This window comes from Panthera leo, chromosome E3, assembly GCF_018350215.1.
Source record: "Panthera leo isolate Ple1 chromosome E3, P.leo_Ple1_pat1.1, whole genome shotgun sequence".
Taxonomy (NCBI): domain Eukaryota; kingdom Metazoa; phylum Chordata; class Mammalia; order Carnivora; family Felidae; genus Panthera; species Panthera leo.
This window is the reverse complement of record NC_056694.1, coordinates 31,526,441-31,544,767: the sequence shown is the minus strand read 5'-3', so window position 1 is coordinate 31,544,767 and position 18,327 is coordinate 31,526,441. Positions and strand designations below refer to the sequence as shown.

The 18,327-nt window shown below is 48.2% G+C and overlaps 1 protein-coding gene across 3 annotated transcripts in view; it reads right to left on the bottom strand.

The window, feature by feature from the left end:
* The window catches only part of ZC3H7A (zinc finger CCCH-type containing 7A), a 36,179-nt gene extending 17,938 nt beyond the window's left edge, over positions 1-18,241 (bottom strand). Inside the window, exons 1-9 of one of the 3 annotated variants that reach the window (XM_042921108.1) lie at positions 18,197-18,241; positions 7,681-7,782; positions 6,514-6,553; positions 4,366-4,563; positions 2,807-2,965; positions 2,488-2,568; positions 2,335-2,373; positions 1,661-1,694; positions 887-1,170 (exon numbers count right to left, since the gene is read on the bottom strand). In XM_042921108.1, the coding sequence (XP_042777042.1) occupies positions 887-1,170; positions 1,661-1,694; positions 2,335-2,373; positions 2,488-2,568; positions 2,807-2,965; positions 4,366-4,563; positions 6,514-6,553; positions 7,681-7,748 (903 nt within the window). In that variant the 5' untranslated portion in view covers positions 7,749-7,782; positions 18,197-18,241. Of the gene's footprint in view, positions 1-886; positions 1,171-1,660; positions 1,695-2,334; positions 2,374-2,487; positions 2,569-2,806; positions 2,966-4,365; positions 4,564-6,513; positions 6,554-7,680; positions 7,783-8,867; positions 9,057-17,153; positions 17,278-18,196 lie in introns of those variants that run through there. The other 2 variants (XM_042921110.1, XM_042921109.1) reach the window with 2 other exon arrangements.
* Between the last annotated feature and the right edge of the window lie 86 nt (positions 18,242-18,327).

The window sequence follows — 18,327 nt, the reverse complement described above, 5'->3', positions numbered from 1 at the left end:
CGAGGAAACTGACGTCCTGAGAGGTGAGGTAAAGCCGCCCAAGACCACAGAGGTGGTAAGAATCAAACCCAAACAGGATCAGTTAACTGCCCACAGACATCATCTATCTCAGCCACGCTGGAACCAGCCCTGAATTGCCCCATCCTCCTCATGACAGTGTTGCTGCTCATGCTGCTATGTTAATACACTTTGTGGCAGGGGTCAGTAAACTTTTCCTGTGAAGGACTAGATATTCAGTATTTTAGCCACGCGGTCTGTTTCAACTACTCAGCTGTGTTGCTTCAGTGCAAAAGCAGCCACACACAATGCAGAAGTGAATGGTCGTGGCTGTGTTCCAATAAAACTTTATTGATGACACCGAAATATGAATTTCATATAATTTCCATGTGTCACAAAATACTGGTCTGTTTTTCTCCCTTCCAGCCATTTAAAAACGTAAAACCCATTCTTATTTTGCAGCATTTCAGATACGGCCGGGCCTTGGCTACACAGTTACCCTGAGGCATTTATCCTAAAGACTTTAATCCAAAACAAACAAACAAACAAATTCTTTTTCTTTAAATAAAAAAAATAAAGAAAGAAAGAAATTATTTTTCTTTAAATACCAAATGCCTATTCTTTTTCAGAATTTTAAGTTTACCCTTTCCATACTATGTGATTCCAACAGGTATTGAGGGAAACTGGCTCATTACTAGACTGGCGTTTTGTTTTATTTAAAAAATAACCACACGGGTATGGTACCCCCAGAGAAGGACAAAAGTACCTTTTAAGCTAAGTATAACCTACAGGAAATGCTGAAAATACCAAGGAGGTCGTACAGCAATTTTTTTTTTTTTTTACAAAATTAAGCCTGGCTTCCGAAGAGAGGAGTGACGCTGACATTTACCATAACAGTTTCATTGGCCTCAGGTGCCGAATCAAGAAGGTCATCTATTTCGTCGCCGAGGACCATATCTCCATCATCCAGAAAAGGTTCCGGCATGGTGAAGGGGGTCTTTCCTCCGTTTGCCAACACCGCCGATGGCAGGGGGCTCTCGTCCACTTGCAGGGGCAGCATAGAGGGCAAGGGCATGATAGGAACTGAGGCCAGCTCACTTCCGACTTGGTGGGAGAAACTGGACGCAGGCACAGAGACGACAGGAACTGCTTCCTGCCTCGGAGTTAACAAATCTGTAACACGGATCGAAACGTACCCACTCATCTTCGGTGTACTTACTCACCGAAGACTAGCGTCAAGAGCCAATAAGAGAGAAACGGAAGAGCCAGGTGAGGGTACAAAAGCAATGATAAAAATAAATAGATGAGACAGTAGCAGAAGCAGGTCAGAGACAAGGGTAAAAATAATTCTCGAAGTCGTTGGTTTTACCCAGGGATAGACATAGCGGCTTGTGAAAACTTATCCTTGTGTCTCAAAATGCCCGAGCGCCTTCCGGGCAGAGCTACGAGACACTGGTAAAGCCACCCGGGGCGCTCACTGACCGCTTACTGACACGCAGAATTACCAATCACTGCCAGCACGTCCAGAAGTACTAAGGTGGTTTTCAGAATTATTCTTGCTTTCATACCAACGGCCGCACGGTAATTGTATTTGACAACGCTATCACATCTAGAGCGTCTAACGCCGCCACTTTCTAGACCAACATGACACGAGAAAACGTACCTGGCTCGATATCTTCCACAGAACAGCTCAAAGCCTGGAAATGAAACCAAACAACCGATCATCGTGCGTACGGTCAGGATTCCAGACTACGAGCAGTCTGTAAATCTCACTCCGAGACAGCAATGCGAGTTCTCGCAGAAATTTTACTTCCTTCCAATGGAGATCCGAGAGATAAATGGAGCGGGCACACCTCGGGAACGCGTGGCCCGGCGTGACCGCTGGGCCCTCGTGGACGGTGCTTCCCAAAGGCCGTTCAGGAGCGTTCAAGTTCTGGAGGGCCTCGTCTAGCCACCGCTCACTCCCCAAGTCACAAAGGCATCCTAACAGCTCCACGAAGACTTACCTTTTAAAAACCAACCACTTGGGACCCGTGTTCAACCCAATGGCTCCCAACATTAATATCTGGCCCTGGGCCACTTTTCTAATAAAACCTAACATCTATGAACGCCCTGTAAAATGCACCATTGGACTTGAGGAAATGCTGGTTGAAAGATACTACTTGAGTTGTTTGTTTCTTTTTATAGGACAGGAAGCTCTGGCCAATTATGTGTCTGAGAAACAAAAAGCTCTCAAAAATAGACACAAACCAAAAATATTAAAAGCAGAACTGCTAACGTGGCCATCTGCTTCTTTTTCCCAAAAAGTTACGCCTCTTACAGGAGCAATAACTTTACCTTGGTAGCCCCGTCCCCAGGAACGGATTTTAACGCGAGCTGAAAGAAAACAAAGATGCTAATTAAAAAAAAAAAATTACGTGAAAAACAGAACTGTAACCAAGTTAAAACCAAAGAAAACGAAAATACCCCGTGGGGAGAATTCCAGCTTACCTCAGCCCTGACATACGCTTTTCTTATTTTAAATCCCAATTTCTGAGCTAGTTCTTGAGTTAGTTTGATCACATGTTCATCCTGAAAAAAAAAAAAAATGAAAATATGACTAACGAAGGGTTATATTTACCAACTGTGGAGGCAAATCGCAAAACAGCTAGAACTCATATTCCGTGGAGACGCTTGGTGGGCACGTAATCCCAAATAAAGCGGGTGGACCGCGGACTGGAAAATGGAACTCTTTAGACGCCCCTTCTCCACAAGGAAGCAACGAAATGGTTACCATGTCAACCAGTGAACTCAAATATAAATTCCGTACCTGAGGCACCGCCAAGGAGCACTTTGCTACGGAGTCATAAGCCTCTCTGTATCTTCCTAAGTCACTGAGAGCCTTAGATTTCCGATACAGAGCTTTGCAGTTACTGGCATTTAAACTGAGCACTGTGTCACAGTCTTCTAAAACTTTATCGTGCAAACCCTGGGGTGTAAGAGCAAATAAGGTTAGCAACAATTCCTTCTGGCACACACGTCTTCCTGCCGACGCAAACAAATTAACCCCGGACTAATGCCCTCCTTTCAAACTCTGTTAGCAGTATTATTTTTCTTTGAAAAAAAAAATTTTAATCATGAAACTCCCAAATGGAAAAAAGTACAAATATCATGAACTCCCATGTAACCATCATCCAGACCAGACAAATGTTAACCTTTGGCCGTAAAGGCCCCAGGTCTCCAAGAAAGAAAGCTTTCCAGACACAGTTGATGCCCCAGGCGGCACTCTCCCTTCCTGCTTCCTCCACTAGCTACCCTTTGTTGGAGATCATTAAAATGTCGACTGGAAGTTAACTCCCAAACAGCTAGCTAGCCCGAGAAGAGTCCATTAGAAAAAACAAAACGAGCCATCGGTGAACGTTCACTCAGTAAGAATCGGGTGACAACATGGACACCTTGCTTAAATTCAGTTAAATGTTACTGAATGTCCACGGTGACAATTCGAAGTGCACCAAAATATTGCTTTTCCCAGCTCAGACATGTGAAAAGCTCGTGTTAAATGTCTCCAAGGTTAAACACCACGCTGCACTAACAGGGCTCCAAAGCGGCCTAACGCACTCTTGACCAAGTGCACTGTCGGGACAGGGACTTGACTGATGCATGGACCTGGGACCTGCGTCCTCCTGGGCTGATTTTTGTTATAAGCGGACACACCCCAGAAACCAGACTCACGTGGCAACTCCAAGGACCAGTCACCCAGAAACAAATTTTATTTTTAAAATTCCTCAACATTTATCCAAAGCTGGCTTTTCAAAACTCCAGACCACTCTAAAAGCAGGCAGTTAGAGGAGCACCTGGTGGCTCAGTTGGTTAAATGCGTGTCTTTGGCTCAGGTCATGAATGTCATGATTTGTCGGTTCGACCCCCGCGTCGGGCTCTGCAATGACAGCTCAGAGCATGGAGCCTGCTTCAGACTCTGTGTGTGTCTCTCTCTCTCTCTCTGGCCCTCCCCTGCTCGTGTTCTATCTCTCTAGCTCTTAAAATAATAAATACATATTTTAAAAAAATGTTTTAAAGCAGTAATACAATTCTCTTAAAAACTGAAATTAGAGGGGTGCCTGGGTGGCTCAGTTGGTTAAGCATGCAACCCTTGATTTCAGCTCAGGTCATGATCTCATGGTTCGTGAGTTCGAGCCCTGAGTCAGCGCTGACAGTGCAGAGCTTGGTTGGGATTCTCTCTCTCCCTCTCTCGCTCTCTGCCCCTCTCTCCCGCACAAAATAATTTTTTTTAATTAAATTAGAAAACTGACTTACAATGTACTTTTGTTATCAAAAACATTTTATCCCTCTAGAAACCCTGTTCTGTTCTAAAAAAAAATCACCACTCACCATATTAGAATAGCAAGCAATACGATTTATATGCAGTTTTTCAATTATTTCTTTAGGGATGACAATTTCTTCCGACTTTGCATAACCAGCTATATTCAGAGCTTCTGTGTACTGGCTTATCGAGTTGTTCCAATCGTGTTCCCGATAAACATCATTTCCTTCATTAAAAAGATTTCTCACAAGAGCACGTAAATATACCTTTAAAAAAAAAAGAAAAGAAAAAAGAAAGTGACCACTTGAAGCCCTTTACGAAACAGGACAGGGTACAGGGAAACTTCAATTTTTGTACTGGAGACTTCTGGTCTTAGATGTGACGCAGCAGTGAGCACTGCTGTAAGAAACGGGGGACCCAGGCCACCTCGCTACTGTCTCAGCGAGGCCTTCACCTCGCGTGCTTTCTCAAGAGAAAATGCAATTTCCCATCAGGAGGAAAAGTGCGGCAAAAGCACCTGGTAAAAACCTATTCACATCCCCAACTCTGTGCCTACAACAAATTCCTACGAGTGGAAACTCTAGGTCTGAAGGAAGGAGCATCTTGGGCCTTGGACCAGTATTTCTAAACTGCCTTCCGAAGCGGCGAGAACAGTGGACGCATCCAGCGGTCTGGTCCCCAGCTCACAGCACCCCCACCAACGCCGGGCAGCGTGTGCGTGCCTGTGTGGGAAGACACAAAACCCCTACTAATTTCTAGGTGAAAACCGGTACCCTTTCTTATCCCTGTGCCTGATGACCAAGGATCTCTCACATTTTTATGGACCATTGTCTTTCCTCTCTGGTAAATGTCTGCTCAGGACTGGTCCGGGGAGAGGGGATGTTAAACCTTTTTCTCGCCAAGTACAGTATACAAGGTTCTTTTGGTTCATATAAAAGTTCTGAAGTTTCCTTCATGATTTCCTATCACTGTGCTAATGTTTCACACGTCAAGATCAGATACGTATGACGAGATCAGGTAAATACTCAGGTTCTGGGTCTCATTTTTTGAAATTCGTGTCTAAGCTGACAGAATTAGTAAAGCCAACTGGACAGATCAACCTTTAACAAGGGTGGTAGCTCGGGACAGGCCACTTAACCTCTCGAGATCCCGGGTCCAGTTATAAAAGTCAGGAACGTAAAATGAACTGTACAATGAACGGATTGTTTCCAGTGCTTTCTAGCCATAATACTCTAGGATTCTACATCTGTTTGGAGAGAGAGAGGGCAGGGGCAAGGAAGAAGACAGATAAGGAAACAGGGAAGAGGGAGGGGGAGAGGCGGAGAAAAAGAAGGAACATTGGCAAGCATCAAAACCCTCGGACACCAAAAGCCGCAGGTGAACTAACAGGCTGCATAGACGAGGCCCGGTGAACTGGGCTTTCTCTGGGTTTCTAACTAGTTTCACCTCCGGCTGCTCTCTACTAGGATCCAGGTATCCTTTGCTCCTATGAGAACCTCTTTTCTCCTAAATAAAAATAGAACATACTGGGTTCTCTCCTTCACAACATATCCCGTCCAACTTGTCTTCGGTAAATGAGAGGGAGGCTAAAAGTAATTTTCGAAGGAGGCGCCTGGGTGGCTCAGTCGGGTAGGCGGGTAAGCGTCTGACTTCCGATTTCGGCTCAGGTCATGCTCTCACAGCTGGTGAGATCAAGCCCCGAATCAGGCTCTGCGCGGACAGTGTGGAGCTTGCCCGGGATGCCCTCCCTCCCTCTCTGACCCTCCTTCATTCTGTCTCTCTCTTCTCTCACAAAATAAACATAAAGAAAACTTTACTTAAAAAAAAGTAATTTTCACGGGGCTCGGAAGAAAACTTAGGCAAACTACACTCATGGAGGAAAGAAAATGGAGGACAACTGTCCCCATGTGCCAAAAGCAATGTTGTCCTCTATATGGAGGAGATTGACTAATTCTTTCTGTAGGTGCCCAGAGAGTAAATACTTCAGGCTTTGTGGGCCATATGGTCTCTGTCTCAGCTACCATATGTCGTGAAAACGGCCACAGATCATAAATACATCACCAAATAGGTGCGGCTGCATTCCAATAAAACTTTATTTACAGAAACAGACAACGGACCACATTTGGCCCACAAAGCTGGAGTCTGCCAACCCCCACTATTCATTATGGTTCACAAGTTACTTGCACAGCTTTTAAGTAGATGTTCCCAATCATTACCGCATATTGTTCCTGTGTCCCTGGATATGACAGCGGTGACCTAAGAAAAAGAAACCAATGAATTTTAATTATCAGACTCTTATCAGGATTTCTTCATCCAGACGTCATTGTAAAGCTAAGGTTCTATCAGCTTGCTATGGGTTCAAAGCACATTTTAAAGACCTACCTTCCTTTACGACTATTATTCACATATGCCATATTCACACACAACATGGTCGGGGGTGGGGGGAGATCTGTAACTATTCCCTTATATTTTCTTAAGTATAACACTTTTTTCCCTAAACCTACTTCTACTAAAAGAAGGCCTAATTCTTCAAATACCAAAAAACTTTTCCTACAGCACAGAACCACTAATACTTTTTGACTCAATTCGCTGCAGTACAGAGAATGTCTCCTCCCAGGACAAACAGAGAGGGACTTCTGCCTGCTCGTGTCCGCCCAAGGCCTGGGCTGCCTTGTCACTGTCCTGCTTCATGGAGGCCGGTTAGAGACTGAGCTTCTTAAGAGAAATGTCTGATTACAAAAGCCCTATGTGCGTGGTGATTTCATCACTTTTCAGTCATCAGAAGCGCTCTGATGGGATTAGGTTCTGATCCTTCTGGGTCTAATATTTTCTGAGACACTACAGGATTTTAGCTCTAAAAATCAGGGACAGGAAGGTAGACTTCAGAACACATGGGAAGTCAAATGTGCCCGAGCCAAAAATATTGCTAGACAAAAATATCTAATTTCTAACCCGGATTAAGAGGACTTATAAACAGAGGAGTAGAGGTTTCTTAATCTAATATAAAAAAGTACAGTCGACTCTTGAACAACACGGGTTTGAACTGCGCGGGTCCACTTACAACATTATCTTTTTCAATAAACCTAGGACGGTGCTGTAAATGCATTTCCTCTTCCTAATGAATTTCTTAACTTTTTCTTTTCTCCAGCTTACTTTATTTTAATACGGTAAATAATACGCATAACGCACAAAACGTGTTCATCGACTGTTTACGCTATTGGCAACGCATCCAGTCAACAGTCGTAGGCTGTTCGTAGCCCTGTTTTGGGAAGTCAAAAGTTACACGTGGATGTGCAACTGTGCAAGGGTCTGCGCCCCTGACCCCGCGGTGCACAAGGGCCAGTTGTATACGTGGCGTGAACACACGCGAGTCGGGCCCTTACTGGATAAACTGCAGTCCTTCCTTAATGTTCTGCTGCCTTTTTCTTCTCTCCTCGGACACACTGGACATGTTACCCCGCACATCCACTTTCTAAACGATCGACCTGGAAAGAAACGAGGCACAAAGTCACGTGAGGCGCAGAGCTCCGGACCCCAACTAAAACACCCACAGTCCGCGGTCTTGCCACACTATCAGCTGTGGGCACGTCCCTCTCTGCTGACTTGACTCTGGGCTGCTGGACACCAGGAACCCTGGCTCATCCGCACGGTCCCTGCTGCCCAGCACACGAAAGCATCTGGTTTTCACTCTCCTTTAACGCTGCACAGCCATGCAGACTTTGCTCCCTCCTAAGTCATCTCCCCCCACCCCTTGGGCTACAGGTTTCATTTCTTCCGTGTCTATATGCACGCACGTACGCAGGCACGCACGCGTATGCTGCACTGGAACAGTCCTGGCCTTGTTTCGCTTCTGGAAGCGCTCCAGAAGTGAAAAGGTTTCACATCCGCTCACCTCCGAGGGAGTCTGACTTCCTGGTGAGCAGAGCCGAAACCTCACACACGTTTTGTTACACAAACTTCTGAAATAATCCTTGCTGATTCAACTGATAGAATGAAAAATCTAAATGAAGTCATCCGGTTGGAATTCCCGAGAAGGTAAGGGTTCACCTTCCACATAACAGTGGCAAATGTCAACACAAAACAGTGCCGTTGGGATCTGCACCCCGCCCCCCCCACTGGCCCATCCCCATCAATGTTCGTTAAGCAATTCCCAGCAAGTTAAAGGAAAACCACAGGGAAGAGATCCATGATAAAACACCATCTCCCAGGGTCCTCAACCAGGGTTTGGCAACCTCAGCAGCTCGGGCCAGACAGTCCTTGACTCTAGGGGCCTGCGCTGTGCACGATACGCCCCTGGCCTCCACCCACGAGATGCCAGTAACGCCCCTTCCCCCAGTGGTGACAACCAAAACTTCCTCCAGGCTTTGCTGTGTGTCCCCTGGCAGGGACGGGGAGGGGGCACATCATCCCTCCAAGATAAGCGCTGGGCTCTAAACCTAAGAGGACATCTTAGCACACAAACCGTGTCTTTGAATGCGCATGACGGACGGGGAACTTGCACCCAGGTTTCAAGCTCAAATATTCTAGTTTCATTATTGCTTGACGTTCATAGTTTTATTATAGAATCTACCTTTTTCAAAGTGTAGAGGTGGGGACAAGGGTTGAAAGGCCCCGAAGGCTGGTAACTGGTGATCATTTTTTTCCATCTTTTAAACACTGTAGCTCTACATGTTTCAATCTTCTAATCTCAAAGTTGTTGACTTTCCTGGGGCACCTGGGTGACTCGGCTGAACGTCCAACTCTTGACTGCAGCTCAGGTCCTGATCTCACGGTCTGTGAGTTCGAGCCCCGTGTCGGGCTCTGTGCTGACAGTGCAGATAGCCTGCTGTGGACTCTCTCTCTCTCTGCTCCTCCCCCACTCACGCTCATGCTCGATCCCTCTCTGTCTCTCAAAAATAAAATAGTTCTTAAAAAACGTTTAATAATAAAAGTTGTTACTTTACTGAAGTGTTTACATGTGAAATGATCTATCCAAGATTTGCCACGAAATAGTCCAGCAAACAAAAACAAAAGGGGGCTGGAGGGGGTGAAACAGCTGAATGTTCCCAAAACTAGTGACAAATACAGGGAATCTCTGTACTTTGTCAACGTCTGAAATGTTTCAAAATCAAAAGGGTACAAAGCCCAGGATGCTGAAGCGAGATGTCATTATTTCTGGAATTTGTGTTTCAGACAGTCTAGCTTAGAGGGGGATGAATGGGTAGAAATGAGACAAGACCGCCAAAAACATGGACCACTGTCCTAACCTGTGATGGGGACGTGTGAGGGCGGGGGGGGGGGGGGGGAGGGGTCTTTCTAATCTTCCACTTGAACTCGTCTGACCATTTCCTTAACAACAACAAAAAAAGTTAAATCATACTTGGATGTACAAAGGTATTTAAAGGAGGCGCTATTTGTAAGAGAAAAAGATCAAAAACGTATCCAATGTCTATCAAGGACATGGAGTGTGTTGGAAAAAAAGACCAAGTAAAGGTGCGGTATCCACAATAGGACCCTGTTCTGTTTAGAGAAAGGGTCGGGGGAGGCTGTCTATTCATATTTCCTTGTACATCCTCGCAACAGCTCCAGAGGGAATTTCAGAAAACCACAGCAATGGCAGAAACCTGGGGGGGCTAAGGGCGCGGTGAGAAGGGCCTTTGCACTGCATACCTACCTTTAAAACTTTTTCCTGAACGCTGAACGTGAATTACCGCTGAGAAAAAATTTGAAGTATTTTTTAGAAATCCACATAGCCTCTGACCCCTTCCTTGGAAAGACGACTTAAGGGACCACCAAGCCTTCTTCCTATTTTATGTAAGATGGGGCCGATGTAGAGCCAGAACCGACTGCCCAAAGGCACCCAGAAGGGCACTTGGGGGTGTCACGGCAGTCAGGCCTGAAAGACGGGGCCAAGGAAAGGGTTACCCAAAGCAAGAATTCTTGCCTGTCCTCAATGATTAGTCACCTTTCTCCCAACCCCTGCACAGGCAAGGTGAGGAATTAGTTTGAGGTTCACTCAAAAGGCAAATCTGCTGGCACAGAAGGGACTCCCAGGTAATGATAATCCACTAAGTTAATAGCCTTAGAGCCATTTCCCCAGAAAGTGCCAGAAAACCTTGAACCTCAACCTCTTAAGGACAAAGGGCATGTGGCAAAGAGCTGACAACTCAAGTAGGTGATTAAGAGGAAATAAGACTCAGGCTCTTTTAATAGCATGAACCACCTCTCCTTTCCATGTTTAAAGATTTGGGAACGGATAATCAGGGGAGAGTCAAATACAGTAGGAAGGAGAATTTCAGGTTCTTGTAGTTTTTCCCTCAAGTTAAAAATCTTTCTCGGTGAACACTGTATACCTACCTATGGTCTACAATTAATGTTTTGCTGTTTATCACATCTGCCCATCTTTCTCTTTTAATTTGAAAATATTAATGGATTTTATTTATTTTTAATTATTTATTTCCACAATGATTTCAGGAGTAGATTCCTTAATGCCCCTTACCCATTTACCCCATCCCCCTTCCCACCACCCCTCCAGTAATCCTCTGTTTATCTCCATGTTTAAGAGTCTCTTCTTCTTGCGGTCCGTGAGTTCAAGCCCCGCGTCGGGCTCTGGGCTGATGGCTGAGTCTGGAGCCTGCTTCCGATTCTGTGTCTCCCTCTCTCTCTGCCCCTCCCCCGTTCATGCTCTGTCTCTCTCTGTCTCAAAAATAAATAAAACGTTAAAAAAAAAAAAAAGTTTAAAAAAAAAAAAAAAGAGTCTCTTCTGTTTTGTCCCCCTCCCTGTATTTATATTATTTTTACCTCCCTTCCCTTGTGTTCATCTGTTCTGTGTCCTAAAGTCCCTCATATGAGTGAAGTCATATGATATTTGGCTTTCTCTGACTAATTTCGCTTAGCATAATTCCCTCCAGTTCCATCCACATAGTTGCAAATGGCAAGATTTCATTCTTTTTGAATGCCGAGTAATACTCCATTGTATACATGTATCACATCTTCTTTATCCATTCATCCATCGATGGACATTTGGGCTCTTTCCATACTTTGGCTATTGGCTATAAACACTGGGGTGCGTGTGGCCCTTAGAATCACCACTCCTGTCCCCCTCGGATAAACACCTAGTACATCGACCCATCTTTATCCATCCGCCCATCCCTCTGTCCATGCATCAATGTACCTTATTACTTTGACGAACTGCAAAGTGGCAGACATCAATTATAATTCATCAATAAATGCTTCAGAATATGTATCATTACTTAGGTTTCAAGATTTATGGGTTTTCTTAAGGCTATATGCACAAAATCTTTTTCCCTATAAAATGCACAAATTGTAAGGGAGGATTTGACAAACATCACACTCCTGTAACCCAGACCCCAGTCTTGAGTTCACCATTACGGTCAGTCCAGATAGTTCCCTCAGCCAATCCCTGCCCCACCCTTACCCCCCGGCAATCACTGTTCTTTCTTCCACCACAGATTAGTTTCACCCTCCCACTTCCCACTTTGAAAGAAAGAAAAGATAAACGCTTGAAACATCATCTTATTTGGGTAGGCAGTTAAAATCTGGCATCAATTTTAAAGTGAGGAAGAACGTGATAAAGTTCACCCAACAGCCCCCTATCTTACTTATCCTAACTCAGCAGTACACAACAGGTGCACACTCCGTCCTTGAGCCTGGGGCTCTGTCCAGCTGGTCTCTAAACGTGGGAGCCCTGGGGCATCACTGGAGTTCCTTCCCTCCCCCAGCCACACGCTCACCTCTGGGACATCCCACATGGCCCAACGCTGGAGACCGCCTGCCTGCCGTTCTGATGGTTCTACTAGATAGCTCACAGACATCACAGACTCTTTATTTAATAGTGTTTAATGTTTATTTTTTGAGAGCGAGCGGGGAGGGACAGAGAAAGAAAGAGAATCTCAAGCACACTGCACTGTCAGCACAGAGCCCAACACGGGGCTCAAACCCACCAACCACAAGACCATGACCTGAGCTGACACCACAAGTCGGGCGCTTAACCGACTGAGCCACCCAGGGGCCCCTACATCGCATAGTTTAAAAGGCAAGATTTTAACATCAGGACGGAGGAAAAAAAGGATGGTCTCCTCTCCTGTCACTCAGGACCCACCCGCCCTTCCCGAGGACAACCACCCATTGTGTTACTGGGCTCTTCTGTGTCCTGCCAGAGGAACTCTGCGGAACAGTGGGTCTCAACTGTGTTGACTGCGGTGGTGATACGTGAATCTACACCTGGGATAACATCGCGCGCGCGTGTGCGCGCGCGCACACACACACACACACACACACACACACACACACAGGTGCATGCAAGAAAAACCCGGCAAGAGTAAGCGCCCGCAGTCTGGTTAACAGTACTCCACTAACACCAGCTTCCTGGTACCACTGGGGGAAGTGGACGAAGGGAGGCTTCGTGGGAGGCTCTACATACCCATCGGGCAATTTCCTGCCAGCTTATAATCACTTCAAAATAAAAAGTTACAAGCATCCTGTGCCTATGTTATCTTTTGTACAAACTGAGGCTCCTGACGTGTCTGCACCCTGCTTTTTTTCTCCCAGTACCTAACCTCAAAGGTCACTCCCCGACAGGACACGTGAAGCGGCTTTACCGGCTGCGATCCGCGATATGGCTGCAGGCCACCAGAGACGCACGTTCTGGTGGCGTCCAGTCTCTGAAGCTCACCAGGGACCCAGGGCATTTCACAGAAGTCCGTCTTCAGAGGACGTCCACGGGCTAAAGGGAGCGTGTCTTCCGTCTACTCTACCTGCTCCTGCCCACGTGTGACACCACCCTGCCACCAACAAGGCCTGAGGGCCCCAATTTCGGCACGCGGTTCCCTTGCAGTTCCCACCACTCATGCCAACCGGGGAAGTGACAAGCATGTGACAATGGGGAGACAATGTGACGAGGTTTTGTCTGGGCCCTTCCGTCACCCGTGAGGCTGCACAGCCCTTCAAGTTTCAGAGTCGCCGGTTTGTCCTTCTCCGTAAACTGTCTGTTCGTGTCCTTTGCCCATTTTCCTTCCAGGCTGAGCTTTTCTCATTCAGGAAGGCACTTCATGTGCTGACGAAAGCAGTCTTCTGTGACGCTGGGACTATTTTTCCCAACTTCGTATCAATCCTATGGCTTCAGTTATGGTACTTTTTGACAGCAGAAGCTTCTATCTCTAAGTAGTTGAAATTATCAATATTTTCTTTAATGGCACCTGGATTTTGACATACTTTGAAACTGTAAAATAATTCTCTGGGTGTTCTCCTAGTACTCTTGGTTTTGTTTTGTTTTGTTTTGTTTTGTTTTAATTTGGGAAGGGGGCACCTGGGTGGCTCGGCTGGTTGAGCATCTGACTTCAGCTCAGGTCATGATCTCACGGTTTGGGGGTTCAAGCCCCACGGCGGGCTCTGTGCTGACAGCTCGAGCCTGGAGCCTGCTTCGGATTCCGTGTCTCCCTCTCTCTCTGTCCCTCCCCCCGGCTCATGTTCTCTCAAAAATAAACATTTTTAAAAATTTAAAAATTGTTTTTAATTTTTTAAAAACTAAAATTGTTTTTGATTTTTTAAAAATTAAAAAAAGTAAACAAACATTTTAATGGGATCTACCAGTTGACTGTAAGGAGTGATGTAGGGATGTATATATATTCCTTCACTGTTTACAAAAAGGCCATCTAGTCTACACTGCTATGCATACAAAATTCTGGGCTGCCCGTGATTTTTACTCAGCATTTCCAACTTAAAGGGTCCTAACCCCAGGCTCTCCTGCCAATCCTACCCCTCTGCCCGCTCTTACCTTTTCAAAAGTTCTGAAACCACCTGCTAGCCACCTACTCAAACCAGACCCAGAGACCTGGCATCACGCCCTTCTTTCCCCCACACCCACAATCCATCACCCTGCTGATGAAGCCCACCGGCGACACTGCAGCCTATGCACATGGCACCCCGACTCTGACCACTTCCCACGAGCTCCCCCGCACCCCCTGGCCCCGTCACACCATCACACCATCTCGAGTGACGCGATGTGGCAGCGGCCTCCTGTCCCTGCCTCCCCTCTAAGCTTCCGGTCCTCCCCCTGTCCCTCCCCCACCCACTTCCCACACTAAACTGAAAACGTCCACCAGCTATTACAGCCACGCTCTAAATCCCAGCACTTGGAGTAAAACCCAGAGTCCTCACCCTGACCTCTCAGACCGAGGAAGACAGTCTCAAGCTCTTGCCTCGGCCCCGCCCCCACGCAGGCGCAGCAGGCTGGCTGTGCTCCCGCCCCGCCGCCCGGGGGTGTGCAGGAGTGCGGGGCTCCGCCCCCTGGGCACTGCGCGCTAGCCCCTCCCCCCGCCCATGACACACTTCCCAGAGGGACCCAGAGCTGGTCCTTCCTTCCTTCCTGGAATCTTGGTTTAAATATCACCTTTCGAGACCTTCCCTGCCGTGCCCCCTAAGTGGTTGCCCCACCTCACTCTCACTGTGCTCTTGACTTCCACAGCTACCTCGTCTTAGTCCTGACCGCATTCCAACATCTGGGCCCGGGTCGATACATATTTGAATGGAAGAACGAATGAAGTGGCCAAGCGTGGAGAGAATGCTTCACACAAAGTTCAGAGGCGCAAGAGTTATCGCCTGACACAACTGTTCATGAAAAGGCAAGCACGATGGGGGGGGGGGGGGAGGGGGGGGTCCCAGGGAGGAAATGACCAGGCGGGCAGACTGGGCTCTGGTGCACTCTGCCTGGACCCTTTAGGGGCACAAGGTGGGGAGACAATTGACAAGGCGGGGATCGACCTGAGACAGCCACAGAGAAAGACCACAAGCGACCCAGGAAGTAGTGCAGGGATGGGTTTCCTTCATCACCAACTGGGGTGGGGAGCAAGTCAGACGCGCTGTCTTCTCCCTACGTGAAAGGGAAATGGAGTGGGAGGGCTCTGAAGAGTACACTGCCAAGCAAGAAGCCCAATTAAATGTAAATTTCATTAAATCATCTAAAATTTTGCAAGCTGGAACATTATCTTTTGCTTATCAGCTGGTCTTAAATGTTACTCATTCTGACCTTTTATGTAAGGAGGAAAGGTACCCCTGCTCTTCATTATAATTCCTTAAGTACATACTCAGTGCCTGCTTTACGTGAAACTGATTATACTCACCATGTTCCAGGCTAGCAACCGGCTGTGTATTCCTGCCCATGACACAAGGTAACTTAAGAAACTAGCTCCCATTAGCACAAGACACGGAGGCAAGAGAAATTTGATTGCAACATGTTGTATAGACAGATACAATAGCTAACACTTAGCGCTCTTACTGGATGCCAAGCATCGTCCTAAACGCTTGGCATGTATTAAATCATTTAATCCCGTGATAGTCTTAAGGGATAGGTACTAGGAGGAAACCGAAGCACAGACAAGTGACGCAAGCAGTGCACGATCATGGCTAGGAAGTGGCTGAGCTGGATTTCAGAGCCAGACAGTCTGGCTCCAAGCCTGAATCCTGATCCAGCACCCTATTCTGCACTGTAAGTGCCAGGGACGCCAGGAGGAGGGCGAGCAGTCTAAGTCAGCCCTGGGCTGGGCTCTGAAAAACAAACACAGCTCTGACAGACAGGTGGGCATTTCAAAGCCACTCAAGGCGAACAGAATAATCACACCCTTGTACACACACACACCAACATGCTCAAAGAACATCATTTGAAGAAACTTAGACAAAGCAGAGGGTTTCCGGGGGAATGCAATGGACACAGAGGGTTAAAATACCAGTCCAGGGAAACTTTGCATATGGAAATATGCTCCACCCACACCATAATATCTTTATACGCAAAGACTGAATATTAAACAGTCCTACAAGACACACACAGGAAGAGAAAGTGGTCTGACGGTATATGGCACAGTGCTGGTATTTTTGCCTAAAAAGGTATTCCTAAATTTCAAGTGAAAGATTGTAATACCGCTCTGGATTAAATTCTATCCTCAGACTCCGCCTCCGCTGTGTAAGGGCACACACAAACAAAAAGTAGTTTCAAAGTAACATTACTGTCAAGCCTGTCTTGCAACAGTTAGTTTACTCTGGTAAACTTATAAAAGCATACGGCTACAATGTAACCTTCAGAGACTACAAACCCAGATAGGGCAACATCACAGATGTTCTACCATCTTCTTGGAAGAGTGACTATTCTACTGGATACTTCAGGAGAGCAATGATGAGCCCCCAGGCAAAAGTCACAATAACTCAAAGGAAGCCATGGGCTTTCCAGTTCATTTCAGGGGCAGAGGCCCTGAAAATTAACATGCTCTCTGCAGTATGCACATAAATACTGGTAATACAGAGCCTGGACAACTCACCATCTAATTCTGATTCGAACTAAACATAACCGTTTCCAGACTCCAAGAGACAGCACAGAATGAACATTTTTCAACAAAGAAAATTCTAATAACTTGAACTATTCTGCAAATTAGGACAAGATCCTCATTTGCAATCAGCTCCACGGTTCAGTTCAGCTCAGGGTAAGAAGGAAGAGGCAGGGCCTCCTTGAGGGCCTGGGGGACAGGAGGCCACATGCCATCAGAGAAGCAGGGAAAGATAAGCAGAGGGCACAGGCTCCCAGCCAACCTGCCCCCACTCAGATGCTCTGAGCGCGGTCCAATAGAAATACAATGCGAGCCACATATGTAATTTCAAATTTCCAAGGTGCCACGTTAAACAAAAGTGGCAAGATACTGGAGGGAATTATTTTAACGCTTTTAATTAACCCAATTGTGTTCAAAATACCATCTTAATATGTATTACACACAAAAATTATAAATGTGATAACCTTCCCCCCCCCCCCCCCCCCGCCATACCAAGTGTTTAAAAAACCACGTATGTATTTTTCACCCTGAGCATATCTCACCTGGGTCTAGCCACACACCAAGTGCTCCACAGTCCCGAGAGGCCAGCGGCCACCCTCCAGGGCCGTGCAGGTCTAATGTCAAGCAGATCCCCGCTCTCTCAATCCCTAAGCAAGGGTGCCCCCTCTGATCTCTAAACACTGGGGGCCGGGGGGGGGGGGGGGTGGGGTGGAATGCCCGAGCACGACAAATTCCCCAACCCGGGCGCAGGCGCAAACTCTCGGGCCCAGCCGGCGCTTCGCTGCTTGACCACACCCCTGCGATGACCGTCCCCAACCGTGAATTCGCGCTAATGAGAACTGACAGGTCTCCATTCCTTAAGGGTGGGGGAAAGAAACCTAAAGCCCGGCGGTGTCCGCATCCCCGGTAAAGACAGGAAACCATTCGCCGCGGGTCCTAGATGTGCGCCCGGCGCAAAAGAAAAGAGGGACTGCGCGGGGGGGGGGGGGGGGGGGTATGAAATCAACTAGCCACGCACTCTGCGCGCATCCTTCCCGCCCCCCAAACCCGAAATCCTCAATTAGGGGACCCACGGTCAGCGGACACACACAAATGATCAAAACACACTGCTGGTGGGGGAGGGGGGTAAGCAAGGCGAAAGGAGGTGCGGAGCCAGCGGAAACGCATGCGGGCGCGGAGGACAGCGAGCCGCAGCCCTTCGCGCCCCCGTCCCGCCAACGCGCCCCCGGGGGGGCGGGGGTCCCCGCCGCCCCGAGGGCAAGTGGAGGGGAAGGCGGGGAGGAAGGGATCCCGGGACCCGGCCCGCCCGCGTCCGCCGCGAGCAGCCGGGCCCGGTTGGCGGCGCGCGCTCCGCCCTTCCCACCCCGGGGGGCCGCGATCCCCACCCCCCCTCCCGCACCCCCGCTCCGCCGCCGCTGCCCGCGCCCCTCCGCGCCGCCGCCCCTCCCCCGCCCGGCGTCCGTTAACGGCCGCGCGCGAGCACGAGGCGGCGGCGGGCGCGCGCCGGGCGGGGGCGCCCGGCGGGGGAGGGGCGGCGGCGCGGGCCGGGCCGGGGGCGCGCGAGGGCCCGGCGGCGCCCCCCTACCTGCGGGGACGGCCGCGCCGGCCGGCGGGCGGACAGCGGCGCGCGGCGGAGCGGGCGGCGGCGGCGACGACGGCGGCGGCGGCGACGGAGGCCTGGGCGCTCGCTCGCTCGCAGCTTCCCTCCGCGACCGG